The sequence below is a fragment of the Hemicordylus capensis genome, chromosome 1 (genome assembly GCF_027244095.1).
Source record: "Hemicordylus capensis ecotype Gifberg chromosome 1, rHemCap1.1.pri, whole genome shotgun sequence".
Classification (NCBI taxonomy): domain Eukaryota; kingdom Metazoa; phylum Chordata; class Lepidosauria; order Squamata; family Cordylidae; genus Hemicordylus; species Hemicordylus capensis.
Genome location: NC_069657.1, coordinates 382835194 through 382861952, shown reverse-complemented (window position 1 = coordinate 382861952; position 26759 = coordinate 382835194). Strand labels below are relative to the sequence as shown.

At 42.0% G+C, this 26759-nt stretch overlaps 1 protein-coding gene across 14 annotated transcripts in view; it reads right to left on the bottom strand.

Moving 5' to 3' along the window:
* RYR2 (ryanodine receptor 2) overlaps positions 1 to 26759 on the bottom strand; it is a 625908-nt gene that overhangs the window by 366415 nt on the left and 232734 nt on the right. For all 14 annotated transcript variants that reach the window (XM_053300231.1, XM_053300272.1, XM_053300252.1 and 11 more), the window contains exons 11-16: positions 23840 to 23914; positions 18922 to 19078; positions 16150 to 16314; positions 13869 to 13990; positions 11429 to 11612; positions 9584 to 9719 (exon numbers count right to left, since the gene is read on the bottom strand). In XM_053300231.1, the coding sequence (XP_053156206.1) occupies positions 9584 to 9719; positions 11429 to 11612; positions 13869 to 13990; positions 16150 to 16314; positions 18922 to 19078; positions 23840 to 23914 (839 nt within the window). The remainder of the gene's footprint in view (positions 1 to 9583; positions 9720 to 11428; positions 11613 to 13868; positions 13991 to 16149; positions 16315 to 18921; positions 19079 to 23839; positions 23915 to 26759) is intronic.

The following is a 26759-nucleotide window of genomic DNA, read 5'->3' as shown; positions in this document are numbered from 1 at the left end:
ACCTGTTACAAGACTGGCCATCTGAAGGCAGCTCAGGAATAAGCGAATGTGTCTTGTTTGTAATGCCTGGTAAAGGTGGACAGAGATTTCCATGTAGCTGTTCTACAGATTACTTCAAAGGAAGTGTTGGTGGAAAAGGCCATGGATGTGGCTGCCAGTCTGGTGGAACGAGCCATAACATGGGACAGTGTAGGCAGATGTTGCACCTCATACACCAGAAAGGTGCAGGCCTTTATCCAGCAGCTTTTGGTCAAAGTAGATACCTTTTGTCCCAAAGTAGATGGCAAAAAGATGGCAATAAGGAATCTGATTCATGGAAGGAGATGTTCTAGAAATGTAAGTATGCAGAGCATGTCACACATCCAGTTTATGCCATTGTTTCTCTTTAGGATGTACTGAATGTGGATAGGAGGTAGATGTCCTGGAATCTGTGGAACACAGAGTTGACTTTAGGAATAAAAGAGGCATCTGGAATTAGATGGACCGAATCTTTAGGTAAAATGCATAGATGGTACAGTTGGACGCACTAACATAGACACGCATCAAAAGAAGTGATGTAATTTGGATGGTTCAAGATAAGACACATTGGTATAGGATAGACAGGAGACTGGTCAATGAAGAAGCCTGTCGCTTGAGTGTGTTGGCTTTAAAGCCTTTCTTAAACCCCTTTTCTAAAAAGGCCAGCAATTCTTTCAGTCTGCAATGAGATAAATATTGAAGGCATTCCAGTAGCCAGGCCTGCTCAATTTAGGCCCCCCAGCTGTTTTTGGACTACAATTCCTATAATCCCCAGCCATAGTGCCCAATAGCCAAGGATTATGGGAATTGTAGGCCAATATCTGCAGGAGGGCTGAAGTTGAGCAGCCCTGCAGTAAGCCCACCAAACGAAGCTTCTATGGGTATACTTATAGGTATATTGATAGATATGGTTCATAAGGGGTCTACACAATGCTAAAATCTACCAATAAGACTACTACAAATATTTATATACTGCTTTTCAACTAAAGTTCCCAAAGCAGTTTACCTAGAGAAATAAAAATAAGTAAAGATGGATCCCTGTCCCCAAAGGGCTCACAATCTAAAAAGAAACATAAGATAAACACTAGCAACAGCCACTGGAGGGATACTGTAGTGAGGTTGGATAGAGCCAACCTCACGACCTGAGGAGAATAACCATGTTGCGTTATGTGGTGTTAAGTCACCATGAGGACTGGTTCCGCCACAGTTAGACCCACTAGTTCTGAAAAAACATGGCCTGGGCTAGCATGATGCTATTAGGAGCACTTCGGCTCCATTTGTGTGCATATTTCTGAGGAATCTGAAAATGTGTATAGGAGGACTGGGGGCTATGGGAATGACAGAGCGTCCACTAACTTGGTTCCCTCTGTGAGAAACTGGGAGAAGAACTTGGAAAGCTTGGCATTCACCAGGGAGGTGAAGTGGTCCACTTTGGGTATTCCCAGCTGCTTGACAACCCACTGGAAGACCTGTGTGTTGAGGCACTATTCCCCTGGGCACAGTTCCTTGGGACTCAGCCAGTCCATCCTTGTGTTGAGAATCCCACTGATATGATGGGCTGTTATGGAGGCGAGGTATTTTATTTTTCCTACCAGTGTACAATCCCCAATGCCTCCTGATGCAGCACTCTTGATTTGGTCCCATCCTGGTGAATTTTATGTGCTTTGGCTGAGACATTCGTACTTATCAGCACATGGGCTTTAGATATTAGATGGTAGAAGGCAAGGAAGCTGGATGGATAGAGCGGAGCTGTAACTAACTGATATGGTGTGCTGTTCTATTGCTGTCCATTTTCCCTAGGCATTTGCTGAGAGGCAGCACACACTCCAGCCCTGTAAGCTGGCATCCGTGGTGATGAGGATCTGCTTCAGTTCTGTGAAGAATTTGCCATGTATCAGATTGCCCATGCTTCTCCAACATAGAAGAGATTATTTCAGAGGAGATAGAATAAGAATCTAGATGGCATTTGTTTGTGATGTATTTTTGATGTGGCAAGAGCGTCCATTGTAGGGGCTTTAGGTGGAACCTGGAACCGAGTCCAACAAAGAGACCATCAGGCCTAGGTGGTGTGCTAGCAATTGAATATATGTGCATGTGTGCTCAGAGCAACTGGCTGAAGTAGGGTGTACAGTTTCTGGGTGTGATACTGTGGTAGGAAGTAATGGTTCATTGTGGTATTTATGGTGACCCCAAGGTGCTGAATCTGATGGGAAAGCTGAGAGTGACTCTTGCTCATTGATGAGGAAGCTGTGGTCCCTGAGACACTTGAGTGTCTGCTGAAACTCCACCTTGCCCTGGAGTGAACTGGGGAGCACAGGAGGTCATCTTTTGATTGATCAGTTGATTGATTAATTCAGTGCCATCAAGTCGGTGTCGATTCTTAGAGACCACATAGATAGAATCTCTCCAGGATGATCTGTCTTCAACTTGGCCTTTAAGGTCTCATCTTTTAGGTACACATATATGTGTATGCTCTTCAGATGCAGGTGGGCAACCAGCAAAGCCAACATATGTATGAAGACTCTGGATACCAAGGAGAGGGCAAAGAGAAGGGCCTGGAAGCTTTGTTTCTGGTAACAAAACCTTGAGAATGGCCTGCTGTCCAGATGAATGGGACTATGCAGGCAAGCTTCCCTCAAATCTATTAACACTAAAACATCTTGAAGCCGTATGTTTCCACAATTGAATGTAGTTCTATCTTGTACTCCGATTGAACTGATTACAATACCCATTTGTCTGTTGTGCACAGCTCGCAGGCATGCCAGAAGTCTGAAGATGTTCCCCCACCAGCTATGGCCAGGAATCAGGACTGCTGTCTCAAAATCTTGGATTGAGAGGCAAAGAATGTACAGCTTTGGGTACAAGTGGTCTGTCGGCCTGGGCTTGTGATCAGCTCCAATTATTTGGGGATGAAGCAATAATAATTTGGAGTCATGCAACGGGACCATGGCCAAGTTAGACTTAAGAGGTAGTATCTACTTGCCAGTGTTTAAGCCCAAAGTTTCTTCTGACTACCACATTCACTCCCATGGCTCTGGATGCAAATCCAACATTATTCAGCATAGCATCTGCTGTGAAAGCTACTGCTCTTTGGAGTTGTAGCAATATGTGTCTCAGTTTGACTTGGCTGGTGGGATGATTATTCAATAGCTCATCTATCCAGAAGATGGAAGCCCTAGAAATTAATGAAGCTGCTGTCCCTGCCCTGATTGTTAAAGTTGATGTTTTGTGAGCACAGCACATGGTCTTCTGGTGGCAAGCATGAATTGTCCCTTTTGCTAAGCAAGGTCTGCCCTGGTTGAATATGAATTGGAGACTCCATGTGTGAGCACTGTAAAATATCGCCCTTAGGGGATGGGGCCACTCTGAGAAGAACATATGCATGGTTGCATGCAGAAAGTTCCAAGTTCCTTCCCTGGCATCTCCAAGATAGGGCTGAGATAGATTCCCATCTGCAACCTTGAAGAAGCTGCTGCCAGTCTATGTAGACATTACTGAACTAGATGGACCAATGGTCTGACTGGGTATATGGCAGCTTCCTATGTTCCTAAGCTTCTGCTTCTTTGCCAGTGGGTTTTCCTAGTTTTGCATCACTGTCTTTAGGCAAGATTGCTTCACTGAGCAATGCCACCACTGGGCCATATGTTAAAGGAACGAAAATTGTAAAAATTATTTGCTAGGTTGCTAGTGTGTCTGCCATTCCTGCCTTAATGCATCTAAAAAACCTTCAAGCATAGAAATGCTGGCTTCCACAAGCTTGGACCTTGGTGGTACCAAGGAACCTGCTCAGACAGACTCCCAAGCAGAGGGTTGTGCAGCGTTCAGCCCCAGTGTAGAAACTGCTGCACAGAGGAGTGAACTAACACCCTCCTGAGAGAACAGCCTCTGGGAATAGAAAAGTGAACCTTAGCCCTGATCACTCAGCCATTGCCCCTCATCCATGTCACTGGGTTGGTGGGGGAAGAACACTCCCCATTTTGGTCCAATTGGGGAGGGGCAACCCAGAGTGGTCTGGAGAAATGTGTGTGCCAGGAGACTCCCTCCTGACAATTCAGAAGAGTGTGTATCTGGTTGGGGAGTGTTGTCATGAGACTTCCCCTTAGTAACCCTTTTTCATTTAATGCTTTGCAGGAAACTGAGCAGGAGGTGAGGAGTGTGGGGAAGATCTCTTACTGGAGTCCTCCTGAGTGCAGTTTGCACATTCCAATTTCTGCTGCCCACAGAATGATTGTTGGAACACCCCATGCAGCCAGGTTTCCCAGCTGCATGGTTTGGGCGGGAAAACCTTTTATCATAGCTTTGCTCAGAAAATTAAGCTGTTCATCTGTTTGGGCTAGACAGAGACCATTGAAAAGGATCAACTAAGGATTTTTTTTAAGTAGAGACAGAGAAGTGAAAGAAGGATGGATAAATAAAACAGAAAACTGCTCAGAAGGGGAGAATTAAACTGTAAGAAGAAAAGAAACAATACCATACTTTCCTGAATCCAAGGTTAGTTTTTCCACAAGTTCTTTGATGTTAAAAATCATGGGGTTGTCTTAAATTCAGAATCCTCTTCCTTTGGGGTAAATGCAGGTATAACTAAATCTATCCTCTATTTTTTAAGGGGGTCATCATAAATTCAGAGCTGTCTTCTATTCAGGTAAATACAGTAGGTAAGAACAAAAGGGGAAACTAGAACATTAGAAAAGATGGGCTTCAAAAATCAGCAAGAGCTCTGGAACATAAGCAGGACTAAAGAACATAAGGGGGACTGCCCTACACAGGCTTAAAGGTTTCCTGCATTTTAATCATCCTGCCTCTGGAACATGTGGGTGGAGATAACCCACAATGGGTGCCCTCCTTCACCAGCAGAGAAAGCCATCCCCATCTAAATCAGTTAAGTGACAGAAAGAGGAAAATACCCTCGAAACAGTCTGTGAATCTGAGAGAATGATGAGCAACCTATTCAATCAGTGAAGGCAGTACAAAAAGTGAAAGTGGACTCTTACTGAAGCTCTGGGACAGTGTTTCTCAATCTGTGGCACTCCAGATGTTGTTGAACTACAAACCATCATCCTCAGCTAAAATTTACTGTGACTGGGGATTATTGTAGTTCAGCAGCATCCAGAGTACCACAGGTTGGGAAACCCTGCTCTAAAAGCCTCTAGAAGGCCTGTTTTCCTGGTGGAAAATGATTTCCTGATGTTTTCGTGATGAAAGAAAACATTATCCATTACATCCAAGGATGTCCTCTGAATATGAAAGGTTTCGCCACATGTTCTTTAACACAGAACATTTTGGATACTCAAGCAAAAGGGACATTTCAAGAGGAAATACTGAGACAATTGAGTGTCACACTATGATCCTCAGCCCACTAACTTTAATTCAAAATAAATGTGTCAACATTTGAAGTTATTTGCCAGGTAATTGTCACATTATAACAAAAACTCAAGACACTGTTTTAAAGAGGATCTGCAACACGAAATCAGGCACATGACTTCTAAGATTTTCATACCAATCAAAAAGCAGGAAACATTTTAAACCCAACTGCAATTACTGAGGACTCAACCAGAAGTCAGAATGCTTCTACAAGATCAAAATCTGGTCTAAGTATAGGATCCTTCTGGTATGCCCAAGTATTTCTGGACATCCATATTGGAGCTTCCTCAATTTTCTCTTCCCATCCACAACTCCTTATGCTGCAATGGAAGCCACTCTCACTGGAAATCACTGTATCAAGTGGCACAGGGTCTGCAGTAAGAGTGGGACGGGGCTCAGAAGTGCAACAGTAGAAGTGGCAATACAGCCCTCTGTATATTATTATTATTATTATTATTATTATTATTATTATTATTATTATTATTATTATTATTATTATTTCTTGTTTACACAGTCAGACAGGTGTTATTGTCTGGTTTGTTTTATCCAGACATCGAGTCCTTCCCAAGGACCTGGGATGGCTGAATTTTATTGTCAATTGTTATAGATATCGTCGCAGAATATAGGCTGTTCCCAGTAAAGCTGCTTTTTGTAATTGGCTGATGGTGATTTCTGTGGCCCCTATGGTGTTGAGGTGCTCTTCAAGGTCTTTTGGAACTGCACCCAGGGCGCCAATGACCACTGGGATTATTTTGGTCTTTTTCTGCCACAGCCTTTCCATTTCAATTTGTAGATCTTTGTATTTGGTGATTTTTTCTATTTCTTTTTCTTCTATTCTGCTATCCCCTGGTATTGCTATGTCAATTATTTTCACTTGTTTTTCTTTCTTCTCAACTACAGTGATAATCTGGCGTATTATGTGGCAGATGTTTGTCTGTTTGTAGTCAGAAGTCCCATAATATTTTTACATCTTCATTTTCTTCAACTTTTTCAATTTTATGGTCCCACCAATTTTTGGCTACAGGTAGCTTGTATTTTTTGCAGATGTTCCAGTGTATCATCCCTGCTACTTTGTCATGCCTTTGTTTGTGTCAGTCTGTGCGATCTTTTTACAACAACTGATTAGGTGGTCCACAGTTTCATCTGTTTCTTTACAAAGGCGGCACTTGCTGTTTGTGGTGGATTTTTCAACTTTTGTTCTTATTGCATTTGTTCTTAGTGCCTGTTCTTGTGCAGCCAGTATTAAACCCTCTGTTTCTTTCTTCAAGTTGCCATTCTTAAGCCATTGCCAGGTCTTGGTGATGTCTGATTTTCCACTTACATTGTGCAAATATTGACCATGCAGGGGCTTATTTTTCCATTTTTCTGCTCGGTTCTTGACTTGTTCTTTCTTGTAGGCCTGCTTTCTTTCATTGGTGTTGAATAGTTTTGCATTATTGACCATTTGAAGTGCATCTTCTTCACTGGCCTTGATATATTCTTCAAGGCCTATTATTATTATTATTATTATTATTTACATTTATATCCCGCTCTTCCTCCAAGGAGCCCAGACTGGTGTACTACATACTTAAGTTTCTTTTCACAACAACCCTGGGAAGTATGTTAGGCTGAGAGAGAAGTGACTGGCCCAGAGTCACCCAGCTAGCATCATGGTATCTCAATCAACGAAAGCAAAGTTAATATCTAAGAGTGTCACAAGATTCAAATAACAGTACATTATGTTATTAAAGGGATGTTATGTTATTCGACATTTTATTCCAGGGACTGCATCAAGAAGACTAAAGCATAAGTGGAGGAACACTCAATTCCGATAAAACACATCATAAAGCTCATTTGCAGGCTTATTCTGTAGCAATACATGCAGGGAAGAAGCAATTCTATTCTGCATGTGTTCCATCCACAAGTTCGCATTCTGCTGAGTCGTTCAGAGTTGTGAGGAGATTGACTCAGGTTCCCTCCTCTCTAAACTTAGATCCGGATTTTTCATTCTTCCACTGTGAGGCTTTTAAAAACTTTTTTGCAAATAAAATCTCTCACATTTGAGCTGACTTGGACTCCACTGTTATGGCAGGGTCAACTCTTCTGGCTCGATTTGAATGGATGAGTTTCACTTTGTGACTTCTGAGGATGTGGACAAGCTCCTTGGAAGTGTTCAGCCTACCACTTGTCCTTTGGACCCATGCCCAACATGGCTTATAACATCTAGCAGGGAAGTTGTTAAGATGGCCTAGTTGCCATCATAAATGCCGCACTGAGGGAGGACAGGATGCCTTCATGTCTGAAGGAAGCAATTGTGAGGCCTGCCCTAGAGCCCTCAGTGATGAATAATTATAGGCCAATCTCCAACATCCATTGAGTGAGCAAGGTAACTGAGAGGGTGGTGGCTGATCAACTCCAGGCAGTTTTGGAAGATACTGATTATCCAAATCCATTTCAAATTGGCTTTAGAGCAGGCTATGGGGTGGAGACACTTGATCAGCCTGATGGATGATCTCTACCAGGGAATGGACAGAGGGAATATGACTGTTGGTTCTCTTGGACCTTTCTGTGGCTTTTGGCACTATCTACCATGGTATCCTTCTGGATCATCTGGGGGATTTGGGAATAGGTGGCACTACATTCCAGTGGTTCCATTCCTATCTCTCAGGTAGGTTCCAGATGCTGTCACTTGGAGATAGTTGCTCTCTGAAATGAGAACTATTGTATGGTGTCCCTCAGGGCAATATCCTATCTATGATGCTTTTCAACATCTATATTAAACCTCTGGGTGAGATCATCAGGTGATTTGGAGCCGGGTGTTATCAATGTGCTAATGACACCCAAATCTATTTCTCCATGACGTCATCAAGAAATGGCATAACCCCACTAAATGCGTGCCTACAGGCAGTAATGGTCTGGATGAGGGATAATAAATTGAAGCTGAATCCAAGAAAGACAGAGATACTCATGGGAAGAGATCATACTTCGAGGGATGTGATAGATATTCCTGTTGTGGATGGGGTTGCACTTCCCTCGAAGGAACAGGTATGTAGCTTGTGACTATTTCAGGACTCAGGACTCAGGTCTCACTCTGGTTTCTCAGGTTGAGGCTATGGCTGGGAGCACTTTCTATTAACTTTGGTTGAAATAACAACTGCATCTGTTTCTTGAAGACAGTGATCTCAGAACTGTGGTACATTATCTGATAATCTCTAGACTTGACTACTGCAATGTGCTCTGCAAGGGGCTGCCTTAATATGTGGTTGGGAAACTTTAATTGGTTCAAAATGCAGCGGCTAGAACCTTTAAGACACATTTTTTCAACCAAGCTTTTAGTAATCTCTGAATTTTTAAAATTTCTAAATTGCGGTTTTAAGTAGTTGGTTTTATTTTTTTCCCCTCATGTTTGTTTTTGTGAACCACCTAGTGTTTTTGGAATCAGGCAGTATATTAATTAATTAATTGACTGACTGATTAATTAATTAAATTCAACTATACTCAGTGGCAAAATGGTTCTAAAACAGCTGACTCCCATGTAAAAGTTGTTGTTGTGCTGTTGAGTTGGTGTCGACTCCTGGCGACCACAGAACCATGTGGTTTTCTTTGGTAGAATACAGGAGGGGTTTACCATTTTCATCTCCCACGCAACATGATATGATGCCTTTCAGCATCTGCCTATATCACTGCTGCGTGATATAGGTGTTTCCCCATTGCCTGGGAAACATACCAGCAGGGATTCGAACCAGCAACCTCTTGCTCCCTAGGCAAGTTACATCCCTGCTGCGCCATTAGGTGGCTTCATGTAAAAGTACTCACATGAAAATAAATTGAACTACTTACAAGTAAATACAACGTTTTTATGAACACAGCCCAGTCCAATTTATGTTACTATGTGATTAAATGTAAATTCACAAGAGCATAGTGCCTAGCACAGTTATGTTATATGGGAAGCTTTAATCACAATGAAACTTATTATGTTGAGTCCACTGTTTTTCATCAATATGCCTAAAGCGCAACACACACACACACACACACACACACACACACCCCAACAACCCCACCTTGTATTTCAATCCAAGCATGCCTTTCAACTTTTCTTTTGATAATCCTGCTACATTTTGTAAAGCAAACCTTCCATAACAAAAAAATTATGTAACCTGCCTGGGATTTTTAATGTGGATGTGTGGATGCCAGTAAGTTTCAATTATTCCAATGTGAATCTTACCTAGTAATTCATACAATGAGTTTAGAATAGATTTCCAAGTCTCTCCCGCCTCCTTTCCAGCTACATCAGCAAAATGAGCTGCACTGCTGTATACATGTAAGCGATCAATACACTCGAGCACCAAGTTGATCATGCCCTAGAAGGGGGGGAAAAGTTTGCTTATCTTAGAAACCAATAACCATTTGTTGTAAGTGAAAGCAAAATCCACTTCTTAAGTCAGGAAAGAACAGCTCCCAATGCATTTTGTACACAACAGAGTGACCAAGCTTTGCAGGTACAGTACAAATAACAAGTACAAAAAGAAGGAAAAGGGGGGGGGGTCCATGCAGATGTGTAACTGTGTGTGGAAAGGACCCAGAGGTCACTCTCAAACACACACAGAAAGCCACAGCTGGGACTTTGTATATATAAACAAACTTATTGTCTGTGACTCTGTTTCTGTTTGTTTGCTTTTTGAGAGCCTGCTTTGTATCCATGTAGAACAAGGGAAGGAAGAGACAGGGCAAGGCTTGAAGAATGTATCTTAATAGTCACAGGATAGGGAGTTCTTCTGTTCCTTACTGGAGAGATTCTATTCTTGCAACTCCACTGGGATCGCATGCACTGATGATGATGTCTGTCTCTCCCCACCCCTGCTGTGTTTTGCAGGCTTGATACTAGGGATGTGTACAAAATGATTTTTTTATGTGATTTGTACCCAAATCAAATCATCCCCAAGTTGATTTTGATCTGAATCAATCCAAATTGATTCAGGGCAAAAAAGAAGTTCTGGGGGCAAAAGAGTGGGTGGTAGTGCCCAATGGGTAGAAGCTATGACCCAAATTTCAAAGAAATTGGGCAAAGGGGTGATTTTTAACAAATTTTTGAAGTTGCCACATCTTTAATACTTTCCCTATATGGAATAATGAGGATTTTAGCAACCCCATAACTCCAGGGGTGGGGGCACCAGGGTGGCCCAGAGTGGGTTTTGGTGGGTGGTAGTGCCCAATGGGTGGAAGGAAGCTGCCACCCAAATGTCAAAGCAATTGGGCAAAGGGGGATTTTAAACAAATTTCTGAGGTTTCTTTCTTTTTAAGCTTTTTCCTATAAAGCGTGAGTGATGGGGATTTCAGCAGCCCTGTAATTCCACAGGGGGGGCACCATGGTGGCCCAGAGCGGGCTGTGGTGTAGTGCACATGGGGTGCCAACCACCACCATCCAAACCACAAGCCCATGGGGTACAGGGTTTTGTTGTTACAAAATCCACTGATAGTGGATTCTCTGACCAGATTCTCTGGTCATTCATCATTTTGCACCAAAGATGATGAATGAACATTTTTGTTCATCTTCAGGGCTGACAGACAGTTTTTCTGGTGCCTAATCAGGACACTTGCACATGCTTTTCACAATTAAGTGACCAGCTGCCATATACTGAGTCAGACCACTGGTCCATCTATCTCAGTATTATCTACACAGACAGTCTCTCTCAGCCTTATCTGAAGATGCCAAGTTCCCTCCCTAGCATCTCCAGACAGGGCTGAGTGAGACTCCTGCCTATAACCTTGGAAAGACATTGCCAGTCTGTATAGAGAATACTAAACTAGATGGACCAATTGTCTGACTTGGTAGAAGGCAGCTTCCTATCTTCATATGTTCCTATAGTCTCCTACCTATTTCCTTCTATATAGAAGATTAGGAACCACCTGTATGTGTGGCTGGATGTGTTATCCAAACAAAAGGACAAAGTTTCTTTCCTATAAACAAATCTAATAGAAAGAGCTGCAAAATCATTACATTTTCAGAACCCAAAAGTGTTTTTAACTTGTCCCGAAAATAAAGCACCAAAGCGGGGGGAGAACTAAGCACCTCTTCCTGGAAGAGATTCTGCCGATTCTTCAGTGCTCTTAGGCGGTTCTGCTTGTCTTCATGCTCTAAATGCTCATCAGGTGGATGGAAGTAACCAATTAAGTCTTGGAGACTAAGGCTGACTGACTCGATGGGTAAGTCAAGAGTGGAAGACTTTATTTTCTTGCTGAGAGCATCAAGGCCCCTAAAATGAATTAAACAACAGTCTAAATAAACCTGAGCAACTTACTCTTAGTTCAATAACAAAGATGTGGTACATTTGATCTTTGATACATGGCTGGTACAGTAGTATTACTGCAGAACTGCAGGATTTTTTTTAAAAAAAATGCTGCTAGCTGTGACATATCGGGATGCTTTCCTGGGATCTATGCTTAGTAGAGAGATTGCTCTGATCCCAATTTAGGAGCGTGCCACTCATTCAAGATAGGCTGCTACCAGCTGAAGACTAATCTAAAGCCAATGACCAGGCTCAGACACGGTTTCAAGAACAGAATAAGGAATTGGGGAAATGCGGAGTAAAGAAAGGCACACAGGAATTCAAAAGAATACACAAAAACATTAACTAGCTAACTAACTAGCACTGCATTTTACCTTAGTCTAGCAGTAGGCAGGTCCTTGGCTGAGAGAACATTAATCTCTACAGCTTCTCCCTGGGGACACTAGTAGCAGCTGGTAACAAGGTGCCTTGTTACTGGCACTCATGACTGTACTGGCGACCAAATGGTGAGGGTCTTGGCCCCTGTTTTACAGTGATTAAAGAGGGAAAATGTTTTCCCATTCTTCCAGAGGCTGACAGCTCTAGGATCCAATGGAAAGAGAAAGCATATCTCTGATGCAATTCTGGTCTTAGGCCAATCCAGGGTCGGAGTTTTCCCTCCAAACTGGAGGTTCATCCTCCTTAATGGGTCTAAACACACATGTCTAATGGCAGGTCTGGCTTGAGCTGGTCACCTCTTGTGAAAAGGAGATTAAGACTATGGCTTGATGGCTCAGTCATTTCAATGACAAAAGCAAAAGCTGTCCTCATTCAATAACAAAAGGGAGGAATGTCCCCCATTCAGAGCACTCATGGCGGAGTGCAAGTATAAGAAACTCATGAGCTAAGATGGAGATTTGTGTTTCCTCACATTAGCAATGACATGTTTATAACTCAGGAAGTTTTTGTCCCCATTCTCAGTCCACTTCTATCATTTATTATTCCTCTCTCCAGGACTACTCAACTTTGGTCCTGCTGTAGATGTTGCCCTACAACTCCCATAATCCCGGGCTATCGGGCACTGTGGCTGGGAAATATGGGAAATGTAGTCCAAAAACAGCTCGAAGGCCCGAGCTGAGCAGCCCTGATCTCTCCCAACACAGACTTCCCCTCATGAAACTCTAGACCACTGGTTCCCAACCTGGGGGGTCTCCAGATTTTGCTGAACTACAACTCCCATAATCCCCAGCCACATTAAATTGTAGCTGGGCTGGTGGGATTGAAGTTCAGCAACATCTGGAGGCCCCAGGTTGGGAACCACTGCTATAAACCAGGGATTCTCAACGATGGGTCCTCAGGTATTATTGGACTTCAACTCCCATAATACCCAGCCCCAGTGGCCTTTGGCTGGGGATTATGGGAGCTGAAGTCCAATAACATCTGGGGACCCAACGGTGAGAATCCCTGCTCTAGACCATGCAGTGCAAAGACATGTTTTTAAAAAACCTTATTCACCTTGAGAAGTTATATGACAAAACAGGTAACACATTAGTACATTATCAAGTACTAATCTGAAGTTCAGCAGTCTCCTCATTGCTACTGCAAGCTCCATATTGCACCAAATACAATCTTAAGTAATAAACACCGAATAAAGGAAATAACATCCACAGTTCTATTTGATCTATATTGCACTGGTACCATTAACAATCTAAATTAGGAATCAGAGTGAGTTGAAAACAACAGATAACACAGCAAAAGATTAAAACCATCTGGAACAGAAGTGTATTAGAATCTATAGAATCTACTAAGATCCTGCTCCTCGTTGCCCGAATCTCTCTTGTACTCTCACCTTGCTTTCCTTAGTATGTGTGTCTGCCCCACTGTCTGCTACTCATTCTTTTTACAGCAGAGTAAACATCTTGCCTTATGAACAAGAGTATGTAGAGGCATTTTAAATGGAAGGTGTGTGAAGGACTTCCAGTTTGAGTGACAAATGCTGGGCTTTACTTACGGCCCAGTGCAAACATAACCTTTTCCAATTTGTTCAACATCATTAAAAGATGGCAGAGCTCTTGGGTCTCATGCACTCTGCCTCTCCCTCCCTCTTTTCTTCCATACCAGGCTCATACACTTTCTACTTCTCCTCCTCTCTCCTACTTAAATTCCCCACTCTACATTTCTAACCAAAGTTAGTGTTAAAGGTTAATAACCACCATGGTTTGTATTCAACCAGAAACCACATACCTTATGAACCTGTTGAAAAGGAAGACAGTACTACGAATTACACGTGCGGTACGCGACTCTTCATGCTGAGACCTGGACAATGTTAGACCATCATCCATATGACCTTCATGGTGCATGATAGCCTGCAATGAAGAGTGAAACAACACTCGCTAAAACAAAACTGTAGTAATTATTTTTTATGATAGCACATTTCTTAAATGCACTTCATACACATTTTCTCAGTATGCTGATCTCTGTAAAGGGATTATTTATTTATTTACTATATTTATATCCCATTTTCCCACTATTTAGGTCTTCAAAGCCGCTTACAATCATGTTTCAATACAGTTTTTAGTTGCAGCTGCAGCAGAATGCCAAATGTAGATCTTCCACCCTAGAACAAAATGACTGACTCCCACCATCACTTGACATCTACTCTGGATGGCCAAGCCAGCTTGATGGCAGTTTGAATACTCACAGGAGAGTCTTGACAGATTTACCCTCCTCGCTCACTGATATCAATTGTAGTTAGACCAATATTATCCTCCCCGCATTATAGGCAAGATGATGAAAGTGGCTTGCTTAAGGCCACTCATTGAGTTAATGGCTGAAGTGAAATTTGAACTAGAGATTTTCTAGCTCACATTTTATTCTCTTAACTACCAAGCCATGCTGATCTCCCATCCCAAAATCTACACACATATCAACAGAAACATGAGGTTTCCTAGAGACAAGCTAGAATGTCTTAAACCTAGAGCTTTATACCAGGTGCTTTTTGCACTTTATGCCTTGTGTGCATACAGGTGGACCTTAACATCCATGGCCCTGGCACCCACAGTTTTGTGTATCCATAGTTGGGCCATGTGCACTTGACCTCAGTATATGCAGGTTGAAAAGGAGTTAAAATCTGCATATCCACCACCCCACCATTTTGCATCTGCATATCCCCGCCACCACCCCAACAGAGCCCTTTTGTGGCTCTTTCGGGGGGAGGGGGATTTACCACGCTCTTTCACAGGAAAATCCCCAAAATGGGGTTGGGGGCACTGTTCCCTCTAAGATTTTCTAATGTCCACTCAGTTACTTTTAGATCGCACTCAGGTTGATTTAGGAAGGCCCCACTCTGAATGCATGTGTGCACCCAGCACCTTGATATTGCTGGCCAGAACAAAACTCATTCCACACAGAGATGAAAAAAAATTAAGAGGGACCACTGTTTGGGGGACATCACTAGACATCTGGAGACCTGTGGAGCATGGTATGTCACTTAATTTGTTTCCATTTTAAGCCGTTTTTCACCTCCAGGAACCTAACCCCCAATTGCCATAGACTCAATGTCTCATTATCCACTATTTCGTTATCTGCAGAAATTGGCGGGAACGGAACACCCACGGATAACAAGGTCCACTCGTATGTACAGCAACCTACTGTTTCAATGGATTGTATAAACAATGTGAAATTTGATATGGTTCACAAATACAGCATCAAGTTATAACTTCCTTGGGTAAATGAGTTATCACATATCTACCTGCATCACAAAGCCTTTCAAAGAGTCATTCACATAAGCAGCCATGGATGCAAGGTTGAGTAGTCGAGCCATAGGAAATTGTGTGATATGTATTAATTGGCTTCTTGTAATTTAACAAGAAAAAGTAACAATAATAATCCTTAGCAATTGTATAGCACCCCTTGAGTGTACAAAGGGCTTTACATATTTTATCTTGATGTAATTCTTAGAACAGCCCTACAAGATAAGTATTTGCCTCTCATCTAACTTTGTTACTCCAATTATTGCTGAACACTTACTTAAAACCAAAATATGCTAGGTGCTATAAGAGAAAACATACTCCTTCGTTTCCCACCCTTATTTTTATTAAAGGCAACTTTTCTTTTATAATTGTATATACATTACAAAAACAAAGTTGCCAGCAAAAATAGCAGTCCCATGCGGATTTCAATCTTCATCTTCTATAATATCTAGTTTAATACAGTAGATATTACATGTTAAATATTACCTACATCTGCATCCTGCATTGTTATTATTTCTGTTTTCCAGCCGTGGGGTTAGAAAATACTGTTATGGAGGGCAGGGGGACTCAACATGGATTTGCCATTTTCAACAGCAGTCCTATGCTGTTCCACTCCCATGTATTCAGTGTCTACTGCCATTTTGACAAACAAATTTAGATTGGGTTCCTGAAAAAAGTTGAAATTCTAACATTCAAGAACTGATATAGTGACCTTTCATTCTCTCTACGATTGCTCTATACTTAGTATAATATCCTTGTGTAAAGCATCTTACCTTGCGTTGCACAGATCCCATTCTTGCACATTTTGCATCTATTGACTGGTATGTAAGCCACAAACCCGTGTCAGAATGCTGTATAAAACAGACTGAGTCTCCATACTTTATCTCAGGTGCTCCCATTCCATCTACCTCTTTTCGTATCCCCACATCTAACTTTTCCTAAAAGGAAAAATATGTATCAACCCACATACACAAAATAAGTTTGAAAAGTGGAAGATTTTTGTTTAGCACAAAATATTTTGTTTACTTAAACTCCATTACAGTCAGTAAGTCAAGTCAAGTTTTATTTACGGTCCTAGACCAAACAATTTACAGTCAGTAATATTTAAGCATGTAATTTAGAGCTCATTTATTTCATTTAGGTTTGCGTGTGCTTATCGTTTTCTAAAATACAGCCAATGTCACAAAAGAAAAGTATGATTCTCCAAACATCTGTAGATTCAATATTGAGTTGGGCCAATATTAACCTTTATCTATATTAACCAAAGTCACATATATTACTATATTCAATATCTGTGCCTAGATATCAGAAAAATCTTTGAATACTTGTAAATTCTAATGTCTCTATACACTAATTGTGCTATACTCTCCATTTCTCCATGGGTACAGCACCCACACATGGAAATTCCCATAGGCTCAACAGATCCCAATTTGCCCTTCCCCTCATCTATATGCACACACACATAGGTGGGACAAAGACAGGCTTTTGTTGAGCCTATGGACACCTTCCACATTGAGGCACTGTGTCCTCAGTGGACTGGATCATGGCCACAGAATTCTAGTCAATCAGTTTTGTTCTTGAAGTTCTTATTCAGCTTTAAATGGCTTTTCTGTATGTTTGGCATACTTCTGAGACTGGCCATCCAAAACTTTGTTTTTATAGATATATTCACATCAGATACAAAAGTGTTTTAAGGCTGATATTTTATAGATCTTAAAATTTAAATAAAATATTTAAACTGAAGGTGCAGATCTGAAGAGAGAAAATAGCTGTTTATAAAGAGTGATGATTTGTTCCAGCCTACTGAAGAATATGGGAGTGTATATGAAAAGCATCAAAGAGAAAGGTAAAAGCCTTCATGAACCACATACAATTTACAGCTTGCCTATGTAATCAGGTCTCATAAATGTAAACAAATATTTGATTTTGAGAAGATTTCTCTCATATAGAGTGTCATTTATAACAAAGAAGCTAACCTTGAAAAAGTGCAAACATGTATATTTTAAGGAAATTTTTGCACGGCCGCAATTATATAAGGTCATTCAGATTTCACAAAAATCAAGATAACATGCCAAGATAAAAATGCTGACAAAATTCTTGAGCTTAGAGAAGAAGTGGAGGTGGGGCTCAAAAACACTTCCAAACTGAGAGATGACCTTCTGAGTCCCACAAGTTCTTCTCCAAGCTCAACCTCAAAAGATTCCAGGGGCATCTCCCCTCATCACATCCCCTCTTTACTTATGGTGGGAGCACAACAGCAGCAGTGGCAGTAAGCAATGAGGAGAGAGGATTTTGCTCTCCATTCACCATCAGCATGGTGCACGCCTGGAATACAGCATGGCAATTTCCAACCTCCCTCTTTATTGCATACTCTTTACTGAGTATGCAGCACTAGATGAAAAGTGTGATATTGGAAAGTGGAATCTTTCCAGTGTCCAAAGCTGTGGCAGTAGTCATTGTGCAGACTACTCCCGAGGCCACTGTGCCCTTTCTCCAGATCCACTGCAGACCCGGAGCATCCAGGCTATGAAAGTAGGAGGAAAGAAAAAGTCCACATGCTGCTCAATCAACATGCAAAGCAGGAGGAGGGAATTCACCCATCCCTTTCCATTCACTACTGCTGCTCCTTTCATCATCCTTACCTGATGAGTAAAAGAAGGACTGAGGCGGGGGGTGTTCTAGAAGCAGGGAGAGCTGGAAAGGTAGTAGTCATTTTCAGAATGGTTTGGAAAATAATTTTTCCTCAATGTAGAGGGAAGAAATAAATCATTTCCATTTCATTTGAAGCAAGTGGAGAGTTCACCCATCACTAGTCTCAGTCATGTAGGTGAAAATATCAAAATGGATTTGTGAATCCCCCAATTAAATCCAACAGGCAGTTAGAACAGCCTGCTCAAAGAGGTGCTTCCAGAGTTTACATCTTTGTGTACTTTTATGGTTCACTGTTAATTATTTTCACAGAGAAAATGCTATAAGCACAAATCAACCAATTGCTCAGGGCACTGGTAAGGTAAAGCACAAGTCGACAGAAAATGTTAACATTTCCATTAAGGCTCACAGGCCTTTACACAGAGCCTCAGTGTGATTAGTCACCAACCATCTTTACAACAGATACATTTTTTAAATCAATGATCACTATTGCAATTGTTTACGTCCTTGAACTGCCTTTTCTGTGGCACTGTCTTCCTATTTGTCAAAGAGAAAGCCAGGATGTAGATAGCATAACTGGAAGCAGGGGGAAAGCAAACAGAGCAAGTGGGACACAGAACACATGGAGGATCAAAGCACAGCAAGGCAAGGAACAGAAAGAAATTTTCACAGGCATGAGGCATTGCAAAGGAGCTCTAACATGAATAGTTGTCTTCCTGTTCAGAGACGGCTGGAAGGCTGGAGCCAGGGAAGCTTCTGGCCTTATGTGAGTCTGTATTCCAGGGCTGAGCAGGACTGAGGAGGAGTGATTTCTAATACTATTTGTTTTCATAGTCTATTATTAAAAAGGGAAACTAAACACCATTAGTCATATTAACACTACATTTTCTTTTTACCTTGGAAGACCGAAAACAAAATGCTGTAGATTTCACATCGGCTTTCTCTTTGTCTGTTAGAAGAAGACTCTTGTCATCCATGAGGCTTAAATATTTCCCTGTTGTTATATGTCTTAATCTGAATGGCTGCCCCCATCTAATGTGGCTTCCACTCCACCTAATGAAGGTTTAAAGTAGAATTCTTAGACAATATAAAAAATCCCATAAGTAATTGCCAGACAAAAATTTGAATCATGGGTAACATACAATTATAAATGAATGTGGTCAAGCAACAAAATCTAAAATATCTTATAGGCAAGGGAACTTGAATGCATATATAGAGCTGCCTGCCAGTAAACGCTACACACTATTTTGAATGGTGGTAGCAGATGCACATTATATTGGGACAACAGACTTGTTTGTTTAATTGTTCTAGATCACATGCTCACATTCACAAGAGCTCCATGTGAACATCAGAATCGAGAGAGAGCTCTGAATCAGGACATCTGGATTACAGTCCACCATGGAACTTCTCATGTTGAAGACCCATTGGAATGTTTTAAATAAATATGTGAAGCACGCACAGGAGATGTTTTGGTGGATAATATTTCATCCATGGGCAAGTACTGGATCTTGCTGCATGCAAGACAATGGCTTGTTCTGTATCTGTGTTGCAATATGTGAGGGATTTTTTTCTAAATAGAGCCAGTGTGGTGTAGTAGAGTATTGGACTAGGACCAGGGAGACCGGAGTTAAAATCCCCATTCAACCATGAAATTCACTGGGTGACTCTGGGCCACTCATGTATCTCTCAGCCTATCCTACCTCACAGGGTTGTTGTGAGGATAATAATAAGCATGTACTCTGAGCTCCTTGGAGGAAAAGCGGGTTATAAATGTAATTTTAAAAATATATATTATCCTGATAATACTATCTCTCCATAGCCAAACAGTTTATTTTAATTTGGCTACTATGGATGAAATCATTTTATTATTTATTTTAAGCTTTTATATCCAACCATTCCATTAAAATGCAGAAGCTACTTATATAAATACTTTCAACCAATAATCCATCCCTTCTGGATATGGTCCCTACCAAACCACACTCCAATATATTCCTAGGGATGACGGGGAAGGGAAGATAAAGTTCCTCCATGACCCTTATCTTCGTTGTATGCAAAGACTGCAATTTTCTCATCTTTAAAAGTCCACTGTGTCAAGGCATGATTTTTATCACAGTGACATGAAGAAACCATCTGAGAAAATTCTGCAATGCTTCTCCTTGGGAGGAATCCTAAAATTCTTCTTCAAATTTCAGATTCTCCTTGGAGGAATCATGAAAATCTCTCTTTTAAAGCTTACTTTGGAGGAATTTCAAATTCCATCAAGTCAGCAAAGTGACAGCAGGAGATACTGTGACAGTCCAGTTCAATATCAGTAGGCTCACTAGCAGTAGCTAAAGAAACAAATGTGATGTCATAATAATGTCAGCCAACTGGCCTGACATAGACAGACTTCATGGCAAAAAAGACTAGCCAAGTTGCTTGGTATCACTTGGAGCAGATGTATTTTTCCATTTAAGAATAAAATCTCCATTATGATCTCCACACTCGAAATTTATCTTCCAATGCATTATTATTGTTTTGGAGTGCACAGAAACAAGCTTTTCCCCAGTCTACTATGTACACACAGCTGCCTCCATCTCTTCAGAAAGAGAGTTAAACACCAGATACTCCTTAATCAATCACCTTTTCTCTTGGGCCACCAAAAGGGGACTGCAGAAGTCTGAATATTGTTTAAAGTCAGTGAGGCTCATAGTCACAATAAATATCCATTTCACACATAATACACCAATGTGGCCTACAACATGTATGGAGAGTTAAATATTATTATTTTACATTACATAGAAAGTGTGCTGCTTGGGCCTAGGTAGGTTCCAGACCTCATCCGCAATCAGGGGTGTAGCAATGTTGGAGTGGGCCCAGAGATAAGATTTTAAAATGCCCCCCCACCACTGAAGCTCAGCTCATGAAGTAAAGAAATCTTAAATGAGGCTGAATAGTGGTAACAAAAAGCATATCTATATCTATATCTACTGTATATCTATATCTATATATCTTCTATGAGCCACAATAGAACATCATCCTAAATTAATTTTTAAAAGGTTTTGTAAATTGTGGACAATGCAAGTCATTTTATGGTACTAGAGAAAGACATGCTGTTCTGGTAGCTCGAGGTCTTAACACTCACATCAATTTCGGAAGATGAAGACAACTGAGGTCCCTCTTTGCCAAGTTAGCAGGGGCCAATTAACCAGCAAGGAATGAAAGGAGAGGTACATTTTGTGGTACAGGAGGAATGCATGGAAACTGCAGGTGCATTTTACTAGTATATTTATATGTTTGCTTGCTTTAACAGTATGTGAGTGAATATGTGAGAGAGAGAGTGAATGGGATATACCACTGGTCTTCAAGTAATTACATACTAGCCTAAATATTGTTTTCCTAATCAAAACCAGAAAAATATTGTTTTCCTATTATTTATATTTCTGTCATATTCTCTATCAAGAGAGATGTCCCAGTAATATTTATTAATTTATTCAATTTTTATACCGCCCTTCCGAAATGGCTCAGGGCGGTTTACAATTAAAAAACAGAAACCATTAAAACCAATAACAATTAAAACAAAAGTATAAATATGAACACCAATTTAAAACATCTTAAAAAACAATTAAACTATCAAAACAATTAAAACCCTGAAACCCAGGTTAGAGCATTAAAACAATTAAAACTAATTAAAAACCCTGGAAGGGCAGGCCAAAGAGATGGGTTTTAAGGGCTCTCTTGAAGGTCAGGAAGGAATTAAGATTGCAAATTTCTGCTGGGAGTGCATTCCACAGCCTGGGAGCAGCCACAGAGAAGGCGCGCCTCTGAGTCGCCACCAAACGAACCAGTGGTAACTGAAGATGGACCTCCTCAGATGACTTTAACGTGTGGTAGGGATCATGTAAAAGAAGGCGCTCTCTAAGGTATCTCGGACCCAAGCCGTTCAGGGCTTTAAAGGTAATAACCAGCACTTTGTATTTTGCCCGGAAACATATCGGCAGCCAGTGTAACCATTTCAAAACAGGCATAATATGGTCTCTCTGGGTTGCCCCAGAGACCAATCTGGCTGCCGCATTCTGAACTAACTGAAGTTTCCAGACTACGTACAAAGGCAGCCCCACATAGAGCACATTGCAATAGTCAAGCCTGGAGGTTACCAGCTGATGCACCACTGTTTTGAGGTCATCCTCTTCAATGGGTGCAGCTGTCGAATCAGCTGAAGCTGATAGAAAGCACTCCTGGCCATGGCCTCCACCTGATATAACAGGATGAGGCCTGGGTCCAGGAGTACTCCCATGCTGCACACCTGCTCCTTCCGGGGGAGTGTAACCCTATCCAGCACAGGAAGATCTAACTCACTCCTCAGATTCTGAGCCCCCCACAATGAGCACCTCCGTCTTGCTTGGATTCAGCTTCAATTTGTTATCCCTCATCCAGCCCATTACTACCTGTAGGCAGGCATTTAGATAATGAGTGCCATTTCCTGAAGATGAAAAGGAGAAGTAGCTTTGGGTGTCATCAGCATACTGATAACACCCAGCACCAAACCTCCTGATGACCTCACCCAGTGGTTTCAGGTAGATGTTAAAAAGCATTGGTGACAGAATGGAGCCCTGAGGAACTCCATATAACAGCTCCTGTTTTGAGGAGCAACTGTCACCAAGCTCCACCCATCTGGAATCTACCTGAGAGATAAGAACGGAACCACTGCAAGGCTGTGCCCCCTATCCCCAATTCTCCCACTCAATCCAGAAGGATATCATGGTCAATGGTCTCGAATGCCACCGAGAGATCCAGAAGAACCAGCAGAGTCACACTCCCTCTGTCGATTCCCCGGTAAAGGTCATCCATCAGGCCGACCAAGGCTGTCTCAACCCCATAGCCAGATCTAAAGCCAGTTTGAAATAGGTCTAGATAATCAGTTTCCTCCAAGACTGCCTGGAGCTGGTCAGCCACCACCCTCTCAATCACCTTGCCCAACCAAGGGAGTTTGGATATTTGCCTATAAATGTCCATCGCTAAGGGGTCCAAGGAAGGCTTCTTTAAGAGTGGTCTAACCATTGCCTCCTTCAGACAGGGGGGCACCCTACCCTCCCTCAGCGATGCATTTAACTAGGCCACCTCCAACAATCTCCCTGCTGGATAGAAGCCAAGTCGGGCAAGGATCCAGAGAACAGGTGGTTCTCTGTTAAATCAAAATTCAGGCAAGTATTCCTTTGTCAAATATCTTCCAAAGGTTGAAGATGCAATCTGAAATGGTGCCTCTTAAATTAAGGATATGCGACACTCCAAACAAAAGTTTGTCATTCAAGAATCCTCAACCTACCTAATAGTGTATATGGTGTATATGCTAAAAGAGACAAACTAGGAAAACATAAAGGAACCTATTCCTGATTCAATGTCTTAGCCTAGAGTTCTCAAGGTCAATTTTAATACCCAAACAGCCAAAGGAAGCAAAATATTCTTCAACTGCACTGTCAATATATTTTATCACCACCACTCTTAAAATACATGTTAAAAAGCAGCACTGTTATTGTGCAAACCTTTCCCAAAGCTGCTGTAACTTACTGATCAGTCATTGATCATTTCCATGGGACTTGCTCCAGTGGAGACTTTTGAAGACCCAAAAACTCATCTATTTGACACCAATAATCTAAGTAAAACTTGGGACAGTATTGCTGATTAGGATCTTGATTAAAATAGGCATATTTCCAAATTGCCACCACAGACTTTCAGCCTAGCCACAGCATTTTTGTCAAAAGGAAGCATGCATAGTGGCTAGGGAACACTAATTGGCACAAAGGAACTGTATTACGCCAGAACTTCTTTACTTACGCAACCCTCAGAGTCTCTAGTCGCCACAATGATCGCGCATGAATAGACACAGCACCTCCTTCATAATGGACAGTTCTGCAATACAAAAGGCATTTTCTGAGTTTCCTGGACTTTTACGCCTGAAACAGGTGGTAGTTTTTTTCAGAGAGCTGGAGTAAGTTTGAAAGAGGGGTCACCAGTCCTCTTTCAAACTTTAACCCCAGTTTTGCCTTGGGTCAAACTAATTTTGCATTGTTCTGAAAACCTGAAATACCTATTTGACCATGGGCAACAACTGGATAAAAGAAATGTGATTTATATTTATTTATTAATACTTAAATTTGCATACCACCTTTCATTAAAGCAATCTCAAGGTGGTTCAAACAGAAAGATTAAAACAAGACTATAAAAATTACACAATTAAAATATTAAGCTAGAATATAAAAACATAGATCTGATTAAAACGATGTAAAATACAAGCACAATATAACCATATAAAGATACAAAACAGCAGCAATAGAGACAATCGTATAAAAGCCTGGGTAAAAAGCCAAGATTGCACATGCTTTCTAAAAACTATGATGGAGACAGAGGAGCGAATATTTTAGTATTTATTTATTTTATTTTATTTATTACATTTCTGTACCGCCCAAAAAATGCATCTCTGGGTGGTTTACAATTAAAATAATTTAAAAACTCAAATCACTTAACAATTAAAATCATTTAAAACATTAAAATGTTTAAATCATTGAAAACAGAGAAGGCCCCATCCCACATGCACATCAGCCGAGCCTCCCTCATTGCCAACACTTGGAACAGAGCCCCCTCAGATGACCTGATTAATCAGGCAACAACCATTGGGAGCAGGCAGTCCAGCAAGTATCCAGGGCCCAAACCATTAAGGGAATTAAAGGACAAAACCAGCACCTTGAATTGGACCCAGAAACAAACTGACAGTCAGTGCTGCTCTTTCAAAATGGGTGTGATATGATACCAGCGGGCAGCTCTAGAGAAAATCCTAGCTGCCACAGTTTGCATTAGCTGCAGTTTCTGAATATTCTTCAAGGGCAGCCTCACATAGTGTGTGCTACAGTAATCCAGCCATGACATGACTAAGGTGTGGGTAACTGTGGCCAGATCTGCCTTCTCGAGAAAGGGACACAGCTGGTACACTAGTCAAAGCTGTGCACAGCACCTCTGGCCACTGCCTCCACCTGAGCTTCCAAAAGCAGAGCTGGGTCCAGCAACACCCCCAAGCTGTGTATTTGCTCCTTCAAGAGGAGTGCAACCCCATTCAGAACCAGTAGAATCTTCTCATCCCGATTGGCTCTCCTACTGACCAACATTACCTCCATCTTGTCCAGATTCAATCTCAGTTTTTTAGCCCACATCCAACCCATTACAGCCTACAGCATCCGATTCAGGACATCCATTGCCTACCTAGGATCAGGTGACAAGGAGAAATAGAGCTGAGTGTCATCTGCATATTGCTGACAACTCAGCCCAAGTCCCTGGATGACCCCTCCCAGCGGTTTCATGTATATGTTAAACAGCATGGGGGACAAGACCGAACCTTGAGCGACCCCATAAGCCAATGGCCACGGAGCTGAGCAATAGTCCCCCAGCACCACCTTCTGGACCCTCCCCCTAAGAAAGACCAGAGCCACTCGAAAACAGTACCTCCGATCCCCATACTCAAGAGGCAGTCAAGAAGGCTACCATGGTTGATGGTATCAAATGCCACTAAGAGGTCCAGCAGAATCAACAAGGACACACTCCCCCTATCTAGTTCCCGGTGTAGCTCATTCACTAGAGCGACCAAGGCAGTTTCAGTCCATATCCTGGGGTGGAAGCCAGTTTGAAAACGTTCTAGATTATCCGTATCATCCAAGACCATCTGCAGCTGGGATGCCACCACACGCTCTATCACCTGGCCAAAAAAGGGAAGGTTAGAGACAGGTCTATAGTTGTCTGGGTTGGAGGGATAAAGGGAGGGTTTTTTTTAATAATGGTCTTACCATAACCTCCTTGAGGCATGATGTCATCCTGCCCTCCCATAATGAAGCATTAATAATCACCTCTAACCATCTGCCTGTACCCTCCCTGACAGCTTTTATTAGCCATGAAGGGCAAGGGTCAAGGGTCAAGACAGCCCAGGCTGTCTCTCCATTCCAGAGATTCACCAGGGCCTCAAAAGAGTCTCCAGCTCCGGACACTGGAAACTCCCCGAGGGCTGTCTGGAAACTGAGCAGATCCATAAGCCTCCAGGAGCGGATCATTCTAATCGGTCCACCACCCCTGCAGAGAGCAGGTGGCGGCCAAACTAAACTCCACCAGATGATGATCTGTCCATGGCACAGGAGTTACCTCAAACTCCCACACTTCTCGGTCATTTATTTCCTGGTTGGCAAAAAACACATCCAGATTATGTCCTGCCATGTGGGTAGAGCCAGATACAAGCTGAGATAGGCTCATGGTTGCCATAGAGGCCATGAAATCCTAAGCTGCTCCTACTAGGGGGGCCTCAGTGTGAACATTGAAATCCCCTAAGACAATAAGCTTGGGGGAACCCAAATCCACCTCCAAGACCACCCCTGCGAGCTCACGCAGGGAGACTGCAGTGGGGTGGTCAGTACACCAGCAGAATCCCCAGCATATCTCAGAGACCCACCGTCAAGGACAAACACTCAAGATTCTGCGATTGCCTGAACGGGCACCTGAAAATGGGAAAGGTTTCATGATAGGTGACTGCAACACCCCCTCCCCAACCTTCCAGGCGGGGCTGCTGCAAGATCAGGAAACCTGGAGGATAGAGCTGAGAAAGACCAACCCTACCCTGCTCATCTAACCAGGTCTCCGTCACACATACCAGGTCAGCATGCTCATCCACAATCAAATCGTACATGAAGGATGTTTTAGCGTTTACCAACCTGGCATTCAG